The sequence below is a fragment of the Dromiciops gliroides genome, chromosome 4 (genome assembly GCF_019393635.1).
Source record: "Dromiciops gliroides isolate mDroGli1 chromosome 4, mDroGli1.pri, whole genome shotgun sequence".
NCBI lineage: Eukaryota > Metazoa > Chordata > Mammalia > Microbiotheria > Microbiotheriidae > Dromiciops > Dromiciops gliroides.
This window is the reverse complement of record NC_057864.1, coordinates 339950064-339971389: the sequence shown is the minus strand read 5'-3', so window position 1 is coordinate 339971389 and position 21326 is coordinate 339950064. Positions and strand designations below refer to the sequence as shown.

Below are 21326 nucleotides of genomic sequence, written 5' to 3'. Positions count from 1 at the left end.
TAATTGTTATCTTGCTGAATATATATAAAAAATCACTATGATCATAAATAATGGTGAGGCAGCATTGCCCAGTGGCAGTGAGTTGTAAATATATGTGAAGATGATTTCTGTATGTGTTTGGCCTATAAATTCCCAAAGAGTACAAACATGTTTTGAATCATTACAACATCTTCAGAATAAATATCTCTCTTCCAAAGGTGGCTGTGCTGAAGAATGACATTCACATCAGGATCTAAATCTCAGTATACAGAGAGCTGCTCTTGGAGTCAGGGAGACTTGGGTTCAGGTTCTGCTTCTGACACATACCAGCTGTGGTATCAGGGTCCAGTCATTTATCTTTTCAGCATCCTAAGTCACTTTTTTTTTGGCAGGGCAATGAGGGCTAAGCAATTTTCCCAGGGTGACACAGCTAGCAAGTGTCAAGTGTCTGAGGCCAGATTTGAACTCAGGTCCTCCTAAATCCAGGGCTGGTGCTTTATCCACTGTGCCACCTAGCTGCTCCCCAAGTCATTTTCTAAGAAAAAAAGTTGTAAAGCAGAAGCCAACTGCATTTTTTAAAGGAGTGCCTGGAGGTAGCTAGGTGGTGCAGTGGATAAGGCACTGACCCTGGATTTAGTAGGACCTGAGTTCAAATATGACCTCAGACACTTGACATTTACTAGCTGTGTGACCCTAGGCAAGTCACTTAACCCTGGGGGGGGGGCGGGGAGGAGTGCTCCCACCCTCATTGGGAACTTCCCATGCCAGTGAAATAATAAGTTTGGTTTGCTTTTAAAAGTCAATATATGGACTCAGGAATACCTGAGTTCAAATCCAGCCTCAGACACTTGACACTAGCTGTGTGACCCTGGGCAAATCACTTAACCCTCACTGCCAAAAAAAAAAAAAAAAGTCAATATAGTATCCTGGGGAGACTATAAATGAATAATTCCAATGATCTAAAATTCTCCACCATTTCTAGTAAGGTTATAGCTTCACTTACTTTAAAGAATGTTCTCAAGTCCTCTCAGAAGCCTTCAAGGAAGTACAAAAGACAAACAACTTGGCATGGTAATGCAAAATTGTGACTGCATTGTCAAGTTCAATCACCATCTAAAGGATTGAAAGCTGTCATGTGCCAGAGAAGATCACAAGACTCGGAAGGAGACTGGTCAGAGCTCAAAGCAGCATGTTGTGTGTGCAAGGAGAATCCAAACTGAGGATAAGAACTGGGAGAGCAGAAGGTCCCTGGAGGGTCCAGATAGTCCATCAGGCACAATTTGCTTGGCTCTCAGCCTTGCCTGAGACAACCTCTTTACGACTGTCTAAGAATCCTCACCCTCTTGATTAACCCAACATGGTTTTGACAAAGACTCTCTCTCCATGATTTGGAGAGTCAGACAGATTTGAACTAAATAAGGTGATGCCTCCCCACACTTAGGCCAGATGTAATACAAAAAGCAAGTGTTTTAGCCCAATTTGGAAAGCCTCACAAACAACAAAAGTTTCCTCTAGCCCTTCCCATCTTTATCAGTGTCCATAATGACCCAATGCTGATGGTAAGATGAGATCTGGCTAGATAATAATGAGTCTTATTTTTTTAATTTTACATTATAATTTAGAAATCATATGAATGTCATTCTTCAAAATGATCAACTTGGAAAGGGAGATATTTATTCCAAAGATGTTGCCATTACTTGTAATCTTCTTTGGGAGCTGACTTAAGTCTATTTGTAAGCCAAACACATAGAAAAGTCAGCTTCAAATAAAATTACAACTCATTCTTTTTACAGAAAAATCTATTCTGCAGATTGCTAATCATAACAATAATTATAGCCAGCTTTTAAATCAAGCTTTAACATTTGCTAAACACTATATATCTTATCTCATTTGATACTCACAAGCCTGTGAAGTAGATGTTATTATTACTCTTATTTTTCAGATAAGGAAACTGAGGCTAGAAGAGGCTAAATGACTTGTGGCTATTGGGACCACAGAGCCACACAATTAGCAAATATCTAAGGTGGGATTGGACTCAGATTTTCCCAATTCCAAGTTCAGTACCACCTATAATAGGCATATCACCCATAAAACTCAACAGTCTTTTTTCTGAATTATTGGGTCATTTCTGATAATCAAAGTCATCTTCTAAGAATGAAGATTTGCCACCATCAAACATATTCAAAAGAATTCACTCCTTTACCACTACTTCAGAGAATCTCTCTTCCTTTAAAATGCTGCTCAATTGGGGGGGGGCGCTAGGTGGTGCAGTGGATAAAACCCTGGCCCTGGATTCAGGAGGACCTGAGTTCAAATGTGACCTCAGACACTTGACACTTACTAGCTGTGTGACCCTGGGCAAGTCACTTAATCCTCATTGCCCCACAAAACAAACAAACAAACAAAAAACAAATTAAAATGCTGCTCAAGCATTATGTTTTTCCAAATTTCCTACAACTACTAATACCCTTCTTCCCTAATTACCATTTATTTAACTACCCTGTATTTATTTTGTATTCTGCATATATTTGAAGTCCCTAACCTGCCCACCCCCTCCTCTTTGTCAGGGAGCTTACTCTATAGGCTCATGATTTTTTCCTTTAAAGTCCAAGACATTTGATCTCTTGAGTTCACCTTCTGTGTTTCTTGATGTATTTCTCTTTCTTCCCTCTTCCTGTATAATAAGCACTCACAAAAATAATAAATAATAAAATAAGAGTAATAATAATAAAAGTCATCTTATCTTTAATGATCATCATAAAAGTCAGCTTGTTTTTATGCAGAGATAAAACCCATTGCAAAAACATAAACTTTAGATAAGGTTTAGAGAGAATGGGAAACTGGTTAAGCAACATCATTTACTAGACAGTGATGAGGAGGGTGGAAAAGGAAGGTGGAGAACAGATATATTCAATAGGTGTCAGTAGCCACAAAGTAAGCACATTCTGGCAGATCTCTAATTCTGCCCAGAGAAGTGACTCCTTAAGTTGCTCAGAAAGCCAGACAAGGTTCTAACTGCTCACAGTTATATTCAGGGTAGCAGCCCCCTTCATTTGCAATTAGCTCATCACATTAAACTGAGGGTCCAACCCAACCCCACTCCTCTCCTCTGAGTTCATGAGCTTCCAATGTTGATTCTTAGGATCATTCCAGCTAGTAAAAACATAGTCTGTATTTGTTTACAAATATCTCCCCCAATTAAATGTTTCATGTTTTGTACCTTCATTGCTAGCATGTACAACAGGTCCTGCCACAGAATAAGCTTTTAATACTTGTCTATTTAATATATCCCTACATTTGAAGGTAATCCCAAGAGATGATTTCCAAAAGGTTTTAAACACTGATGATATCATTGGAATATATTTTATATTTTCCTTTACTTTGCAGAGGACTGTATTTATTTGGATATCTACTCCTATTTGGATAATACTTAGACTGGAAAAGCTCCAAAGTGCTAAGAGGGAGGGAACTGAAACCCAAGGAGATGGGTAACTTAGCTCACATTGGATCACAGGGAATTAGAGCAAGACGGCACCACAGAGATCATGTGCTCCAACCCCTTCTTTTTATAGATGAGACCCTAGAAAGCAACTTACTTGCCCAAGATCAATCAGTATTAAGTATGATTAAAAGTCACATCTTCCTGACTCCATATTCAAGACTCTTTCCAAACAAGTAGTCTTAGCTGAATGTTATACTTATGGAAACTGAGATCCCAAGAGGTGAAGTGAATTTCTCAAAGCTTCTTAGATAATAGATGACAAAGAAGAGATACAAATCCAGGTATCCTGACTCCAAACCAAGGCCCTTTCCATTGTAGCATGGTGGTGATAGTCTTATTCATGCTAACTGGGGCCAATATTTTCCTTCTCAAAGCCAACCCCCTAAGTCAATCTTTCCCTGACCAATGCTGGGCTTTGTTCATCAGTACCAATAAGGGCTTTCTTTCTGCCTGTCTAGGTGCATTGGATAGAGTGCTGAGCATGGAGTTAGGAAGATATGAATTTAAATCCAGCCTCAAACATTTACTAGCTGTGTGACTCTGGGAAATTCACCTAACCTCTCTAAGCCTCAGTTTCCTCAACTTTAAAACAGGGATAATAATAACACCTAACTGCCAGGGTTGTTATGAGGATGAAATGAGACAATATTTGTAAAGTGGTTAGCATAGTGCCTGGCCCTTAGAAGGTAGTTAATAAACACTTGTTTTCTTCCTTCCTGGCTGTGGTCTGTTTGTCTATCCTTCCCTGCCCTAAAACTTCCCTGCGCTGGACTAGTACTCAGAGATATAAAGATATAGCTGCTTTCAAAGAGTTCAAATCTCCAGAGAGTCAAAGTCCATCCCAGGGTACTAAATATATATATATATATATATATATATATATATTTGGTGGGGGCGATGGGGATTAAGTGACTTGCCCAGGGTCACACAGCTAGTAAGTGTCAAGTGTCTGTGGTCGAATTTGAACTCAGGTACTCCTGAATCCAAGGCCGGTGCTCTATCCACTGCGCCACCTAGCTGCCCCGGTACTAAATATATTTTGAAGAGGTCATTATAAAACCGTCATCAGTGATCTTTGAGAAGTCACAGAAACAGGAAAGATGTCAGATGACTACTAAGATAGATAAATTTCTCAGTTTTCAAAATGGGGAAAATGATGGACTTGGAAAACTAAATAGAGAAGGCATGCCATTGATATATTCTCAGCCAAATTCTAGAATGGATTATTAAAAAGACAATCTGGAAAGCCTTAGAAAATAAAGGTATCATCATCAAGGGTCAGTTAGGTTCCCTACAAAAAACGTACTTCAGTGGTAAAGAACAATGGTAGCTTAAATTGAACCATTACTCCTGCTAAGTCAGAGTGAACAAGTATGAAGTTGTATAACTAGGCAGTCTCTCTTTGTTGGAGGCAGTTGCAGCCTCTATGGTCCAACATCCGTGGGTGCTTGCCGTTTTTGTGTTTTATTGGTAAAATTACCATCTGAAAAGGACAGCCTATTGTGGCCCCCTAGATATGTATTCAAAGTCATAGGATTTGGGACTGGAAGGACATCATCTCATTCCACCCTTTCATTTTGCAAATGAGGAAAATGAAGCCCAGAACGGTTATGTCATTTACTAGAGGTCATGCAGGTTGTAAATAGAAGATTGAAATTCAGGTCTTCTGACTCCAAATCCAGGGATGTTCTTTCCATTTTACCATAAATGATATGTATTATGTAGTCATGTCCAAGTTAGCAAGAAGCCTAGAACTTCTGGCACATAAAACATAAAAAAAAATAATAATAATCAGCCTCGACAATCCATGTACCTTTGCCTTAGCTATTGCTGTTTATCTGATACGACTTTCTGAGACTCTTCCCTTTCAATCAAGGCTCTTCTGTAGCAGAGATTAGAGACCTTAACATCATCTGATAAAATCTTTCATTATATCCTTGTGGATAAGATGAAACAGTATGGGCTAAATGATAGTATCATCGGGTAGGTGGACTTAGCCCTGATTATCAATCATACCCAAAGAATGTTAATTCAGTATAAATCTGAAGATAAACTGCTAATTGCTGGCCATAAAACTCTCTGCTTGTTCCTAACCTAAGCAAGTTTTTAACAGGGACTTGGTTGAAAACATAGAAGGGAATGGCTCAGGAGAAGAACCAGAGGAGGCTGGTGGTGGGAGTGATTCTTGTAGGCTTAGGGAAATTCCCTTTCATGATTATGATTTACTGTTCTTCAATCTTTCAGCCACTTATTTTTTTTATTTTTTTTTTTAGTGAGGCAATTGGGCTTAAGTGACTTGCCCAGGGTCACACAGCTAGTAAGTGTTAAGTGTCTGAGGCTGGATTTGAACTCAGGTACTCCTGACTCCAAGGCCGGTGCTCTATCCACTGCGCCACCTAGCTGCCCCTTCAGCCACTTATAATAAGAATGTCAAAAGAATATGATTCAGCTCCTACTTTTTGTTGTTGCTGAATCACTTCAGTCGCATCCTATTCTTTATGACCGCATTTGGGGTTTCTTGGCAAAGATACTGGGGTGGTTTGCAATTTCCTTCTCTGGTCCATTTTACAGATGAGGAAACTGAGGCAAACATGGTGTCTTGCCCAGGGTCGCACGGCTAGTAAGTGTCTGAGACTGGATTTGAATTCAGGTCTTCCTGACTCTAGGGCCAGCACTTTATCCACTGTGCCAGCTAGCTGCCCCTCAGCTCCTACACTAGTGTGTTATTTACTCATTGGTCTTTGGACAAAGGTTGTACCTTAAAAATGACAGTTACATTGTCCATAGCACCATCTTCCTCCTCTCTACCACTTTGCTACTTCTACTGTGTGGGAAAACAATCTATATTTTTGCCCATTTCATGGACTACCGTGACCAAAAATGTTCATTTTCTGCTCCTAAGCCTGTCTGGTTGTCAGATGACAGATACACAATCTATCATTGGCTCTGACTTTGAAGTCTTTCCAACATTGTAGCACTAGAGAGAATTCACATGTTGCTGACATGGCCTTCTGGAACTCAGATTTTCTTACATGATATCATGAGGAAGCAGAGCACGGTTTCGCTGAAGGATCATTAATGTATATAACTGACCTTGAACTGCTTGGTGGGGGAAGAGATCACCTGAACTGTAAGCAATATGAAAAGAATTGCAGCTGTTGATACTAAATTTCATGAAAATTGATCATTAAAAGACAAAGAAAAGAAAGTTCATGTTGACTTACATGTACGTGCAAAGACATCTAAAGCTGTTATAAAGTTCTCTGAACAGAAGCATTTTGAAAATAACAAATTCTCCACAGGCAGTGAGGTGGCTTAGAACTCCAGGCTTGGAGTCAGGAAGACTTCAGTTCACATCTGGCCTCAGACACTTACTAGCTGTGTGACCCTGGGCAAGTCACTAAACTGCTGTTTGCCTCCGTCTTACTATCTGTAAATTGGGGATATTAATAGCACCTACTTCCCCAAGCTGTTTTGAGGATCAAACAAAATAACATAGTGAAGCACTTAGCACAGTGCCTGGCACATAGCACTACAACTATTTGTTATTATTAAGTTACAGATTCCAAATTAATGAAAACAAATGTATATGTTAGAAATAACTGAAGAGAAATCATTTTGTTTATATTACAGCTATATGAAGGAGATGCTATCAAACCTTTAGTGAATGCAAATAATCCAACCTATCCTGTGATCCATCGACAATATATTTATTTTTTATCCAACAAAGTAAATAAGGATAAATTTATGAAGAACCCAATCAAATATATCCGTCAGCCCAAACCAAAACCTTCTGTGCCCATTAGGATTGCGATTGTTGGGCCTCCAAAATCTGGGAAAACTACAGGTGAGTCTGCTTACTCGTTTTCTTAAGTAAAGGGGAGCTGCCTGAAAACTAGGATTATATATTCACGAACTAACAGCATTTGATTAACCCAAGAACATAAACTGCTTGGAGAACTAAATACTTTGCTGCTAGGAAACCTAGAAACTCATTTGGTAGAAACAGACTTCTTCCCCATCATCATGTGCTCAGACTAGACCGTGTCACATGGAACATGCTGAGCTGAACTTGTCTGAGCATTTCTGGTACACCATATGTGCTCCGATGGTAAGGGACTTGGCATTTGGGGAGGATGCAGCAGGAGGAACAAGATGTGGCAAAGAAGTTTTGGCACTGAGCCAAAAAACCCATCAACTTAGCAAACTTTAATGGGAGAGAAGAATCTCATATTCTCATTCTCATTCTCTCTCTCTCTCTCTCTCTCTCTCTCTCTCTCTCTCTCTCTCTCTCTCTCCCTGTCTCTCTCCCTGTCTCTTTCTCCTTTTCTTTCCCTTTCTCTCTTTCTGTGTTTCCTTCTGTCTTTGTCTCTCTCTGTCTTTCTGTCTCTCTCTCCCTTTCTTTCCCTTTTTTCTCCCTCCCTCTCTCTCTGTCACTCTGTGTCTGTCTCTGTCTTTGTGTGTGTCTCTCTCTCTGTCTCCTCTGTCTCTCTCACTGTCTCTGTCTCTGTATCTCTATCTCTGTGTTTCTCTCTGTCTCTGTGTGTGTGTGTGTGTGTCTGTCTGTCTGTCTTCTCCTCCTCCTCCTCCTCCTTCTCCCATCTTCCAATATTGTGGGGACTCTGTCAGGCTCTCTTTTGTACTTTCTGGTGAAGTGAAGAAGAGTGTCAGTCTATCGCAGCTGCTCACACGTGACAGCTAGGCTAAGTGAACCTGAGTCAGGACTAAATGGAAATCTTGAGATAACCACTTATAGCCTCAGAGGAAACATCATGAGTCTAAAATGTCAGGAGTTCTTAGGTCCCTCAGCACTGAGCCAGGGCATACATGATGTACTGGAAATGACCAAGGGAGCTCAACTTTGATCTCCACACACACTTCCTGGAGTGACTTCTAGCTAGAGCACATACTGAGGAGGGAGAGTGTTTCTGGTTGGGATTATACAAAAATGAAACATAAAAGTTCTATGTGCTAACAAAACTGAAAATTTTAAAATAATGGTAGATTACCTCCAAAAAATATAAAATATCCAAATTAACAGAAAGTAAAATAGAGACCTTTATCTAATTCGAAGATAAAACTGAGTGAATCATAAAGAAATTAACTAAAAGGGAAAAAATAGCATAGAAAGATTTATAGGTGAATTCTACCAAATATTTAAAGAGTAGTTAATGCCACACAAATTATTCTTGAAAATTGAGAAAGAAAAATCTTTACTAAATTACTTTTGTGATAGAATCCTGATAGCAATGGAGAGAGTTTACAGGAAGCCTTCCCCAACCCTTCTGAATTATAATGCCTTATCTCTGTTAATTATTTCCTATTTATCCTGTATATATCTTGCTTTGTATAGATTTGTTTGCATGCTGTCTCACCCATTAGATTCTAAGCTCCTTGAGGACAGGGACTGTCTTTTGCCTTTTTTTTTTTTGTATCCCCAGCACTTAGCACAGTTCCTGGCCCGTAGTCGGCCCATAATAAATGTTTATTGAATGAATGAGTTTACATATTGATAGTCCCCTTCAGGAATAAAGACACATATCCAAGTCACTCCAAAAAAATCTCCAAAAGTTAAATAACTAAAATATCATAAGATTGACAGACTACTAAGGACCTTAGTCATCTGGTCCAATCACTTCATCACACAGATAGGAAACTGAGTTTCCAAAAAGGTATGGGATTTGTCCAAAGTCACATAATTAGCAAGTGGCAGAATTAGGATTTGAATACAAATCCAGTGTCTTTTGTACTGTTATATGCACTTCTAAGATACATTTGTGTAAATAGCTAATATTAATATAGCACCTACTATGTGCCAGGCACTGTGCTGAATGCCTGACAGTTATCTCATTTGATCCTCACAACCACCCTGGATGGTAGGTGCTATTAAAACTGAGGCAAACAGGTTAAGTGACTTGCCCGGGGTCACACAGCTAGTAAGTGTCTGATAATGGATTTGAACTGAAGTCTTCCTGACTTCCAGACTTGGAGCTCTATTCATATTTAAAGGAATAAGATCCTAAACATATGTGCCTGCTCCATGATTGCCTACAGGTGCAGTTACATTTGGTGGCAGAAATCTACTATCTCCTAGCCACCTTATTAATTCTATCTTCAGATTGGATAAATTAATTGCTCAACTAGCCTAATAATTTCTCTTAAAGATAATGCAGTTTTTTAGCTTGAGATACCTTTACAGGTCTTAATTAAAGGGCCAAAACATTTTCATTTGGTAAATATTTTAAAACATTTTGAATGTGATTAAAAAATAATAATCATAGCAACTAGCTTTTTGACAGAACAATATTTTCTCCACAGTTGTCAGTGGTGGAATTTCAGGTATCAGTGGTGGATGGGTGTGTAGGCACATACACATATATGTATATACCTGCATGTATCACATAAATATATATGCATATACTTTTATGTGTGTTTACTTGTGTGTGTGCATAGATATGTACATAGACATATACCCTCATACACAAATACATGTGTATATGTTAGGGTAGAGAGGAATTTTTCCCAATAAATATCAAATTAGACCATATAGATATCTATCTACTGCTTATATGTGTAATGCTGACTCAAGATAAATAAAGTGAAAGCACTGAAATGATAAGGAAAATGTTCAGATTTACCATGATGTTCTTCAATTTGGCTACCAACCTAAGAGAGTGACCTTAAGGATCAAAGAAATCCAAATTCTAATAAGGAGTAAAGGGTGAGGTTTCTAACATTATTTTTAAAAAGGAGCTTCATTGTACATAGCCCTGTACTAGGTGCTGGGGGAAACAAAAATTATGGATGAAACATAGTCCCTGCCCTCAAGGAGTTTACACTCTAATCCTGCCCAATGAGAATACAAAACCAAAACTATAAAATGTTTTCCTGTTGAAAAGAAAAGGAAATTTGAAAAGATTGGTACAATCTCAGTTTTCTATTCTTCAGAGACTAAATTCAAAGTTGCCTATTTAGCAAATATTTCTTGGATTGCTTTGAATGATTATGAAGCAACTGGCATAGTGAAGAAGGAGCTGGCCTTTGAGCCAAGAAGACCTGGGATCAAATCTTGCTTTCTGACACCAGCAAGCCAGATAGTTTCTTAGTGCTCTACGCCAATGGTGTCAAAATCAAAGAAAAAAACTGCAGTGACTTAGAAAACCACAAATATTATCTGTGTTGTATTGTATTTTTATTTATTTTGTTAAATATTTCCCAGTTTTATTTTAATCTGGTTTGGGCCATCCTCCAAAGTGGTGGCTTCCAGTCTGACATCTCTGCTCTAGGCAACCCTCACACTTTTAGGTTACAGAGAAAGTAGCAACCTGCATTAGTAGGAGTTTCCCATGCCAATGAAATCACAAGACTAGTCACTATCCTTTTAATTATTGTAACAAAATTATTTTTTTAAATTTTCTATGTATCCATAATTAACATTTATAAAACTTTTAACTTTGAGGATTTTGTTAAGAAGATAGGTAATTGGAAAGCAAGAGCATGGGGCTGAGACCCAAGAACCTGAGTCTATCAGTTCCTTACTGTGAAATATTAGGCAAATGATTTAAACTTTCCAAGCCTCATTTTAACTCATTTTTTAAATGATGGTATTGGATTAGATGATCTATAAGTCCCCTTTGGGACCTTTCTGGCAGTGCTCATTATTCTACTTTCCTTTGGCACTGCTAGAGCTTCTTTTTAAAAAAATATTTAATATTTTCTTTTCCCCCAATTACATGTAAAAACAATTTTTAACATTTGTTTTTAAATTTTTCAGTTCCAAATTCTCTCCCTTCATCCCTACCTTAAGAAGACAAGCAATTTGATTTATAGATTTTACATGTGTAGTCAAAAAACATTTCCATATTAGTCATGTTGTAAAAGAAAACAGGCAAAAAATAATTACAATAAGTATGCTTCAATCTGTATTCATGATCCATCAGTTTTCTCTGAGGACATATTTTTCTTTTTTCTTTTCTTTTTTTAATTAGTGAGGCAATTGGGGTTAAGTGACTTGCCCAGGGTCACACAGCTAGTAAGTGTTAAGTGTCTGAAGCCGGATTTGAACTCAGGTACTCCTGACTCCAGGGCTGTTGCTCTATCCACTGGACCACCTAGCTGCCCCTGAGGACACATTTTTCATAAATCCTGCAGAGTTGTCTGGATTATTGTATTTCTGAGAATAGCTAAGTCATTCACAGTTGATCATCTTACAATATTGCTGTTACTGTGTAGAGTGTTCTGGTTATGCTCATTTCACTTTGCATCAGTTCGTGGAAGTCTTCCCAGGTTTTCCTGAGGGCAATCCTGCTCATCATTTTTCATAGCACAATAATATTTCATCTCAATCATATACCACAACTTGTTCATCCAGTCCTTAATTGATGGGCATTCCCTCAATTTCTAATTCCTTGCCACCAGAAAAGAGCTGCTATAAATATATTTGTACATGTGGCTCCTTTTTCTTTTTATTTCTTTTGGGATATAGACCTACTACTAGGTCTTCTTCATATATCATTTTCATTTTCCCCAGTCACAGACTCCAAGAGGACCACAGCTCTAGCCTCAGAGATCTTTGAGTCTAAACCCTCCACTTTGTAGATGAGGAAACTGAGGCTCAAAAGATTAAGTGACTTGTTCAATGGTCATGTAAGTAGTGTCACAGGTGGGATTTGAACCCAAGTCCTCTGACTCCAAGTCCAGCATCCTTACTACTATCACATTGACAATCTTAAAGCAGGACTTGTATATTGTGACTAAAGTCCTGAGAATTTAATGTTTTATTACTTTTAGGGGCTTTGCCAGAAGTAGAGGGGATCAATTTTCTCAGGATCCAGGTGTTATTTGGATGAATGCTGTGATAAGACAAAAACTATTTTCATGATGAAAGAGCTTTGTTCCCAGAGTATCCATTAAACAAAATATTGTTGAGGATTATTGTTGTTCAGTCATTTTTCAGTCATGTCTGACTCTTTATAATGCCATTTGGGGTTATCTTGGCAAAGATACTGGAGGGGTTTGCCATTTTCTTCTCTATCTCATTTTACAGATGAGGAAACCAAAGCAAACAGGGGTAAGTGACTTGCCCAGGGTGACACAGCTAGGAAAAGTCTTAGGCCAGATTTAAACTAAATTCTAGGGGGCAGCTAGGTGGTACAGTAGATAAAGCACCGGCCCTGGATTTAGGAGGACCTAAGTTCAAATGTGACCTCAGAGACTTGACATTTACTAGGTGTGTGACCCTGGGCAAGTCACTTAAAATTAAATAAAATTTTTAAAATAATTTTTAAAAATTAAAATAAGTTCTGACTCCAGGTTTAGTGCTCTATATACTGAATTGCCTAGTGGCTCCTTAAAGTCATAGGACCTGCATCCAAATCTAGGCTTTGTTACTTAGAATTTGTGTGATTTCGAAGAAATCATTTAACCCTTAACCTAGGCCTCAGTTTCACAATCTTTAATGTCCCTTCCAAACCTAAATTTATTAGCATATGATCCTACAAGCTGAGAGGGCAGCTAGATGGCATGGTGCATAGAGTGCTAGGCCTGGAGTCAGGAAGACCTGAGTTTAAATCTGGCCTCAGATACTAACTAGCTGTGTGACCCTGGGCAAGTCACTTAACCCTGTTTGCCTCAGTTTCTTCATGTGTAAAATGAGCTCTTGAAGAAGAAAATGGCAAACCATTCCAGTATCTTTGCCAAGAAAAACAAAATGGAGTCATGAAGAGTCAGACGTGACTGAAACAACTGAGCAGCTATGAACCAAAATTATTAACCAGATATATTAAGGCATAATTATCTGTGATCTTTAATGATGTTAATTTAGTGATAAATATTATAATTTTTTCACATGTCTTTGACTAATGTTAAGTTTCACTGGCTACTAACATTAACTGGAGTTTGAAGCTAAGATGTAAATGATGAATTTTTGAAAAGCATTTCACAAGTAAACTGCTAAGAAAATGTTTAGTGCATTAAAAAGTTTTTGAACAAACAAAACAAATGCAGCCAAGATTAGAAGGAAAGCAGACAGCTGGGGGAAAAAATTACTGTGTGTCTCTGATAAAGACCTCATTATTCAAATATATAAAGAAATATATAAAGACTTATAAGAATATGTCATTCCACAATTAATAAATGGTCAAAGGATATCGAAGTTTTCAGATGAAGAAATCAAAGCCTCTATGTAGACATATGAAAAAATGCCCTAAATCACTATTGATTAGAGAAATGCAAATTTAAACAACTCGAAGGTATGACCTCACACCTATCAAAGTGGGTAATATGACAGAAAAGGAAAATTATAAATGCTGGAGAGGATGTGGAAAAATTGGAACACTAATGCACTGTTAGTGAAGTTGCAAACTGATCCAACCATTTCTGGAGAACAATTTAGAACTATGCCCAAAAGGCTATGAAACTGTGCATACCCTTTGATCCAAAAATATCACTACTAGGTCTGTATCCCAAAAAGGTGGGCCAGGGCAGGAAGTACCTATCTGTACAAAAAATATTTACATCAGCTCTTTTTGTGATGCCAAAGAATTGGACATTGAAGGGATACCCATCAATTGGGGGATAGCTGAACAAGTTGTAGTATCTGATTGTGCTGAAATACTCTTGTGCTATAAGAAATGAGGAGCAGGATGATTTCAGAAAAACCTGGAAAGACTTGCATGAACTGATGAAGAGTGAAGTAAGCATAATCAGGAAAACAAAACATTGTACCCAGTAATAGCAATATTGTACACTGATCAGCTATGAACGACTTAGCTATTCTCAGCAATACAATGATCTAAGAGAATTCATAATGAAAAATGCTATCCACTTCCAGAGAAAGAATTGATGGGGTCTGAATGAAGATCGAAGCCTTATTTTTTATTTTTATTTTTTCTGGGGTTTTTTGGTCTATTTCATAACATGAGTAGCATGTTTTGCATGATTACAACTGTATAACCTATATCAAATTGCTTATTATCTCGGGGAGGGAAAAGGGGAGGGAGGGAAGGAGGGAATTTGGAACTCAAAAATTGTTTAAAAATGAATGTTAAAAACTGGTTTTGCATGCAATTGGAAAAAATAAAATATCATTTTAAAAACAAATAAATAAAGAGAAAAAAGAAAATGTCTAATGCTATTTATGCTTTGCAGTTGCCAAAAGATTTGCACAGGAATATGGTTTACTGCGTTTGTCAGTAGGAGATGCCATGCGTATGATACTGAACGACCATCCGGAGACAGAGTTGGCACTTATGTTAAACTGGCATCTTCATAAAGGATTAACGGCACCTGATGAGCTGGCTATCCAAGCTTTAGAAATTGCTCTGATGGATACTGTGTGCAATACTGCAGGGTAGGCTTTCTGACATTAACATTCATGTTTAAAATGTTGATAACATATCATAAGACTTTTTATAGAATGGACTGTGTTATATTTTAATGAATCTCCTTTGAAAGATAGTTTTTCAAAAGTTTTTAAGCATCAATTATATTCTGAAAGACAATGAGAAACAAAATTATACATTAGATTTAGTATAATAAGACTTTAATCTGCATTTCTTTTGGGGGGGGAGGAGGACAGGGCAATGAGGGTTAAGTGACTTGCCCAGGGTCACACAGCTAGTAAGTGTCAAGTGTCTGAGGCTGGATTTGAACTCAGGTCCTCCTGAATCCAGGGCCAGTGCTTTATCCACTGAACCACCTAGCTGCCCCCTTTAATATGCATTCTTGCAACATTTGTGACAGAGTTTATACTTTCATCATGCATGGATACTTGATTAAATGAAGTTGTATTAGGACTTGGTGTCTCTTTTCCTCCTATGAAAGAAAATATATTAATGATAGATAAGAAAAAATTAAGAGATTTAAATAGCTAAATTCCTCTTTAATAGGGTTGTAATTGATGGATACCCTGTCACAAGACATCAAGTGAACCTCTTGGAATCAAGAAGTATCATTCCTGTGATAATTTTTGAATTACAAGTCCCTACAAAGGAGATTTTTAAACGATCACTACTGGATAATCAAATGAGTGAAAGGTAAGGTGGTCGATAATTTTTCTTAAAATACTGGGTCTCCCTATCATTTCTCTATCTGTACTTGTAACTGAAGGGGCCACTCATGTGCCTGATACGACCTCGACAGGCATTACTCCTGGGAGCTCACCATATTAATATTAATGCCCAACAATGCAGACACCTGATGGGTCTAACATACTGTAGTTCAGAACTCCAGAGCTCAAGAGATCCACCAGCCTGAGAGCAGGAATTACAGACATGCACTACCATGCCTGGCTGCTCAGCAAAATTTAATGAAGAACTGAAAATAGTACTTACTTACAAAGTAGTGTTTTTAGCTCTGCAAATCTATCAGTCAGTGGTTTTATACAAGTTCATATAATAATAATAATACCATTTATATAGTGCTTTAAAGTTTTCAAAGCACTTTACAAATATTCTCTCATTTGATCCTCTCAACAACCCTGAGAGGGAGGTGTGGTTATTATTCCTATTTTATGAGTGAAGAAACTGAGACAGAGGTTAAGTGACAGACCGAGAGTCACACAACCACTATCTGAGGCCATATTTGAACTCAGGTTTTCCTCCCTGACTCCAAGTTCAGCGCTCTGTTCTCTGTGTTCTAGCTTCTTCAACTGTGGGTCATGACCTCATATGGGTTGAGTAACCAAATGTGAGAGTCACGAAAAATTTGGCAACAGTAAAAAGTTATGTATACCTATTTCACATACTTATATACCCGGGATTATGTAAAAATTTCTCAGGCAAAAAGGAGTCACGAGTGGAAAAAGTTTAAGAAGCCCTGCTCTATGTCACCTAGTTGCCTTCTAGCAAAATAATTAAAATAAATATGAAATGTGTCACCTCTCCCCATGAAAGGGTAAGTCAGTGACAGTAGAACCTTGAATATAATAATGGAATAATATAAATACATACTCATAACTGGCATTTATATACCACTTTAAGGTTTGTAAAACACTTTATACATGTTATGTTATTTAATCCTCACAAGAACTCCTGGAGGTTTGGTGCTATTATTATATTATTATATTATGAAGGAAATTGAGGCTGAGAAAGGGCTTTAAATTGAGAAGTAATGACATGATCCCAGGCACTTGTACTCACCCAAATTAAAACACAATAGAATTAAAGATTAAAGTAGAAGAAAAATAGTTGCCTCTACAAGTTGAATTAGGGGATCCAAAACACCTGCCCTACTATTAAATAATACTACATTACCCCATGAAAATATTTCATCCAAAATTGTCTCCCAAAACATGTGGTTTTAGCTATTTCCAAATATTTATCTTCTGTACACATCAAATAAAACCAACCAAATATATGTTTTGGATGGTGATAACACTTAATAGGATTAGGCTATGCTAGGGGTGACTAGAATTGGCCGGTGAGATCCTGATCTTTATGAGCATTCATGGTGTGCTTTGCCTGACACAGTCTTAACAAGGACTTGAATATGTACAGGTATCTGGTTCTGGTTGGCTTCCTATTTCTGGGGATAAAGATCTCCTGAGTTTTATAAATTTACCTGTGGGGATTTGTCCAAATTCCTCTTTCCAACTCCTCTTCATAATTGATGAATCAGGTCCCCCTAGAGCAAATAGATCAAAACATGAGTTAAAAGTTACATCTCCTCTGGGTTCTAAGGGCACCCCTGATGTGTTTGGGAAGCCTTTCTCTAATGTGGACTCAAGCCCCAGTTCCAGAGTGTTCTCAACGTCAATCACCAGTTCAGTCAGTATCACCCTTAAATCATCAATACCCTTAAGTCCCTAGCACTCCAGTATCACTTAATCAATTAATTGAATTAGCTTTTACAAGAGATATATACTGAAGTTTGGCAAGAACATAAATTACAAAGCCCCGCAGTACTTGGAGACACATTCTATAATCAAGGGTTCAAATCTGACCTCAGATACTTGCTAGCTGTGTGACCCTGGGCAAGTCACTTAACCCTGTTTGCCTCAGTTTCCTCATCTGTAAAATAAGCTGGAGAAGGCAATGGCAAACCATTCCAGTATCCTTGCCAAGAAAACCCCAAGTGGGATCATGAAGAGTCAGACATTACTAAAATAACTGAAGAACAACAGATATTAAGAAAAAGCCGTGTTTTGTGGAAGATGGCAGAGTGTCCTTGGTTGGTTGGTTGGTTATTGTCCTTCATTCTTGAAGAGGACCAAAATGGCATCACTATGTTAGAGTTGAGTTACAGTGTATCCAACTGTGTTTGATCAGACCAGTACAAGCTCGGAATACTCTATGACAGGTCAGGCACAAATAATCCATGTGAATATTTGGGGTGGATTCTCTAAATTTGTACATGTTTTGTTTGAGCTACCTCAATTCTGCTTTGCTCAAAGAGCACAATACCTTTTCTTTTTGTTTTTTGTTTGTTTTTCCGCAGGGCAATGAGGGTTAAGTGACTTGCCCAGAGTCACACAGCTAGTAAGTGTCAAGTGTCTTGAGGTCGGATTTAAACTCAGGCCATGACTGGTGCTTTATCCACTGCACCACCTAGCTGCCCCCCACAATACCTTTTCTGATGAGGGCATGCTATACTACACAGTCCTGTGCCACTGTCTCCCATGTCATGCTATCAATTCCAGAGTTCTTATGAGATACCTTGAGAATGTCCTTTTATCGATTTTTCTGAACACCATGTGAGTGCTTGTCCTATGTGAGTTCTCCATAAAACAGTCTTCTAGGCAAGCACAGGTTTGGCATTAGGATGACGTGGCCAGCCCATTGGAGTCGCACTCTCTGCAGTAGAGTTTGAATGCTTGAAAGTTTAATTCACGGAAGGACCTCAAGTGTCTGGTATCTTATCCTGCCAGGTGATCTTCAGAATCTTTCTAAGACAATTCTGATGGCAGAGTGTCCTAGAGACATGGTATTTGGTAGCTGTAAGGCTCAACAAGTATTAAATTTACTTGGCTGAATTTCAAGTCTCTGAAATAGAAGACAAGCATAGATTATGCTTTCTTATCTTCAAAACAATTGGTCTATGAAATGAAATGAAAGATGGAGTGGAATTACTAAATAAATCTAAAGTACAGGTTGCTTTTATTTTATCATGCTTTTTGGAATTTTTTTCATGATAAAATAGAAGAAAAGTCAAGGTGACAAACACTCCTAATAGCAGAATTCTATTTCTAAATTATTTTGAGAACATGCTGCAGAGTAAGGAGTTTAAAGTATAGAATATATCAACAGTGAAATCAAGCTCATTTACACAACTATCATCCTCAAACTTGTTTTTCAGGAAAATATATGCAACAGCATTTTTTTCTCTTTATTTAGTTTGCCTTATCCAGTACACAACAGCTCACAGATTTTGTCTATCAGAAACTCATGTCTAAACAAGCACAGAGTTGTTATCAAGGAATTCTATGAGGAAGAGCATCAGAATTGGTGTGTAATCGATGGATTTCACAGCAAATGGTGGGTGTGGAATGAAGTACTTGAGAATGTTCAGATGATGAATAAACGGATCCAGCTGTATTTGGAAAGGATAAGAGAAGGTAAGAAAACATTGTTGCTGTTAAAATAAATTTCTGCTTTTAAAATATGTATTCTGCACATTTATTTCAAGAATGTTAGGGGACAGCTCGGTGGCACCGTGGATAAAGCACCAGCCCTGGATTCAGGAGGACATGAGTTCAAATTCAGCCTCAGACACCTGATACTAGCTGTGTGACTTTCAGCAAATCACTTAACTCTCATTGCCCTGCAAAAGAAAGAAAGAAAAAAAGAAAGTTAATAAGTTCTTTCTTATCTGATTGACACTAGTCTCCTCTGAGTCTCCTACCTATCTGACCACACCATATCTCATTCCCCAACTGTGGGTGTTCCCCAAGGCTCTGTCCTCTCAAGCCTCTTTTTTTTTTCTCTCTCTCTCTCTCCATTCTCCTAATTGCTTTATCTCTCTAGCTACCCTATTTTTAATTATAATAACTAGGCTGATGGTTCATAGACCTATACATTCAGCCCTATTCATTCTTAGTTCCAATCCTACATCACCAGCTCTCAGCTGGGCATTTCCAACTATCTCAAATTCAACATGTCCAAAACAGAATTCATTATTTTTCCTCCCAAACCCAAGTCTCTTCTGAATTTTGCCATTTCTGTCAAGGTATCATCATCCTTCTAATCTCCCAAGTTAAGTTCTTTAGTGTTATCATTGATTCCTCACTCTGCCTCACCCCACATACCCAGATCATCTGCCAAATCTTATCACTTCAACCTCCACAGTATCTTGTATCTGTCCACTTCTCTCTACTCATGTAAATCACCAACCTAGTTCAGGGTCTCATCACATATTGCCCGGACTACTGTGGTGGCCTTTTCATTGGTCTCCCTCCTTCCATTCTTTCCCTTCTCCAGTCTGTCTTAAACAAAGCTTGTTTTTTTTGTTTTGTTTTGTTTTAGTGAGGCAATGGGGGTTAAGTGACTTGCCCAGGGTCACACAGCTAGTAAGTGTTAAGTGTCTGAGGCCGGATTTGAACTCAGGTACTCCTCACTCCAGGGCCAGTGCTCTATCCACTGCGCCACCTAGCTGCCCCTTAAACAAAGCTTGTAAAGAAATTTTCCTTATTTTCCAACTGTCTTTACCCCACTAAATAAATCTCCAGCTGCTCTCTAAAACTTATAGGATTAAATATAAACTTCTTTTGTAGCTTTTAAAAGAGGGTAGTTTTGAATAAGGGAAAATTTCATGCACGGAGACCAAATAGGAGGCCATTTGCAATAGTCCAGGTGAGAGAGAGGTGTGATGATGGCTTTAAATAGGGTGCGACTATGTGAATGGTGAGGTGAGGGGACAGATACAAGAGATGTTATGGAAAAAGAGACAGCAAAACTTGGAAACTGAGCAGGTATGTGAGATAAGGAAGAGTGAGGAATCAAAGATGATAACGTTGTGAACCTTGACAATTAGAAGGATAGTGGCACCCTTATAATATGGACATTTGACTGGTTGAGTTTGAGACGTCTATTTGTACATGCAGTTAGAAATGTCCAACGGGTGATGCAGGAAAAATTAGTGCTGGATGTATAACTCTGGGAATCATCTGCACAGAGATGATAATTGAACTCATGAGACCTGATGAGATTAATAATCACAATAGTATAGAGGAAGAAATGAAGAAGGCCTAGGACAGACCCTTGGGGGATATTGATGGTTAGTGGAAGTGAACTGGTTGATGACCAATAAAAGTGACTAAGCAACAATCAAACAGGTAAGAGAAAAACTAGGATAGAGTAGTGTCACAAAAACCTAGAAAGGAGTGAGTATCCAAGAGAATAGAGTGATCAACAGTGTGAAAGGCTGAAAAGAGGCCAAGAAGGATGAGGACCGAAAAAGGATTTGGCAATTAACAGATCATTGGTGACTATGGAGAAAGAAGTCTTAGTTGAGTTATGAAGTCAGAAGTCAGATCTCAGAGGGTTGAGAATTGAGAGGGAGAGTAGTGGCAGTAGCTTTTTCTAAGAGTTTGACTAAGAAATGTAGGAGAGATATAAGAAAATATTGTGAAGTTTTAGCTGGATCTAGCTAGATCTTCTTAAGAATAGGGGAAGCTGGGGGCAGCTAGGTGGCATAGTGGATAGAGCACCGGCCCTGGATTCTGGAGTACCTGAGTTCAAATCCGGCCTCAGACACTTGACACTTACTAGCTGTGTGACCCTGGGCAGGTCACTTATTGCCCTCATTGCCCCGGAAAAAAAAAAAAGAATAGGGGAAGCTTGGGCAAGTTTGGGCAGCAAGGAAGGAACAAGGAACTAGGGAGACATTTTTGTTGTTGTTTGCCCTTCGT

The 21326-nt window shown here is 38.3% G+C and overlaps 1 protein-coding gene across 1 annotated transcript in view; it reads left to right on the top strand.

Annotated features, from left to right (window-relative positions):
• Positions 1-21326, top strand: part of AK9 (adenylate kinase 9) — a 123482-nt gene that overhangs the window by 82996 nt on the left and 19160 nt on the right. Inside the window, exons 31-34 of the mRNA XM_044004957.1 lie at positions 7115-7328; positions 14630-14831; positions 15370-15516; positions 18814-19034. Coding sequence (XP_043860892.1) covers positions 7115-7328; positions 14630-14831; positions 15370-15516; positions 18814-19034 — 784 coding nt within the window. The remainder of the gene's footprint in view (positions 1-7114; positions 7329-14629; positions 14832-15369; positions 15517-18813; positions 19035-21326) is intronic.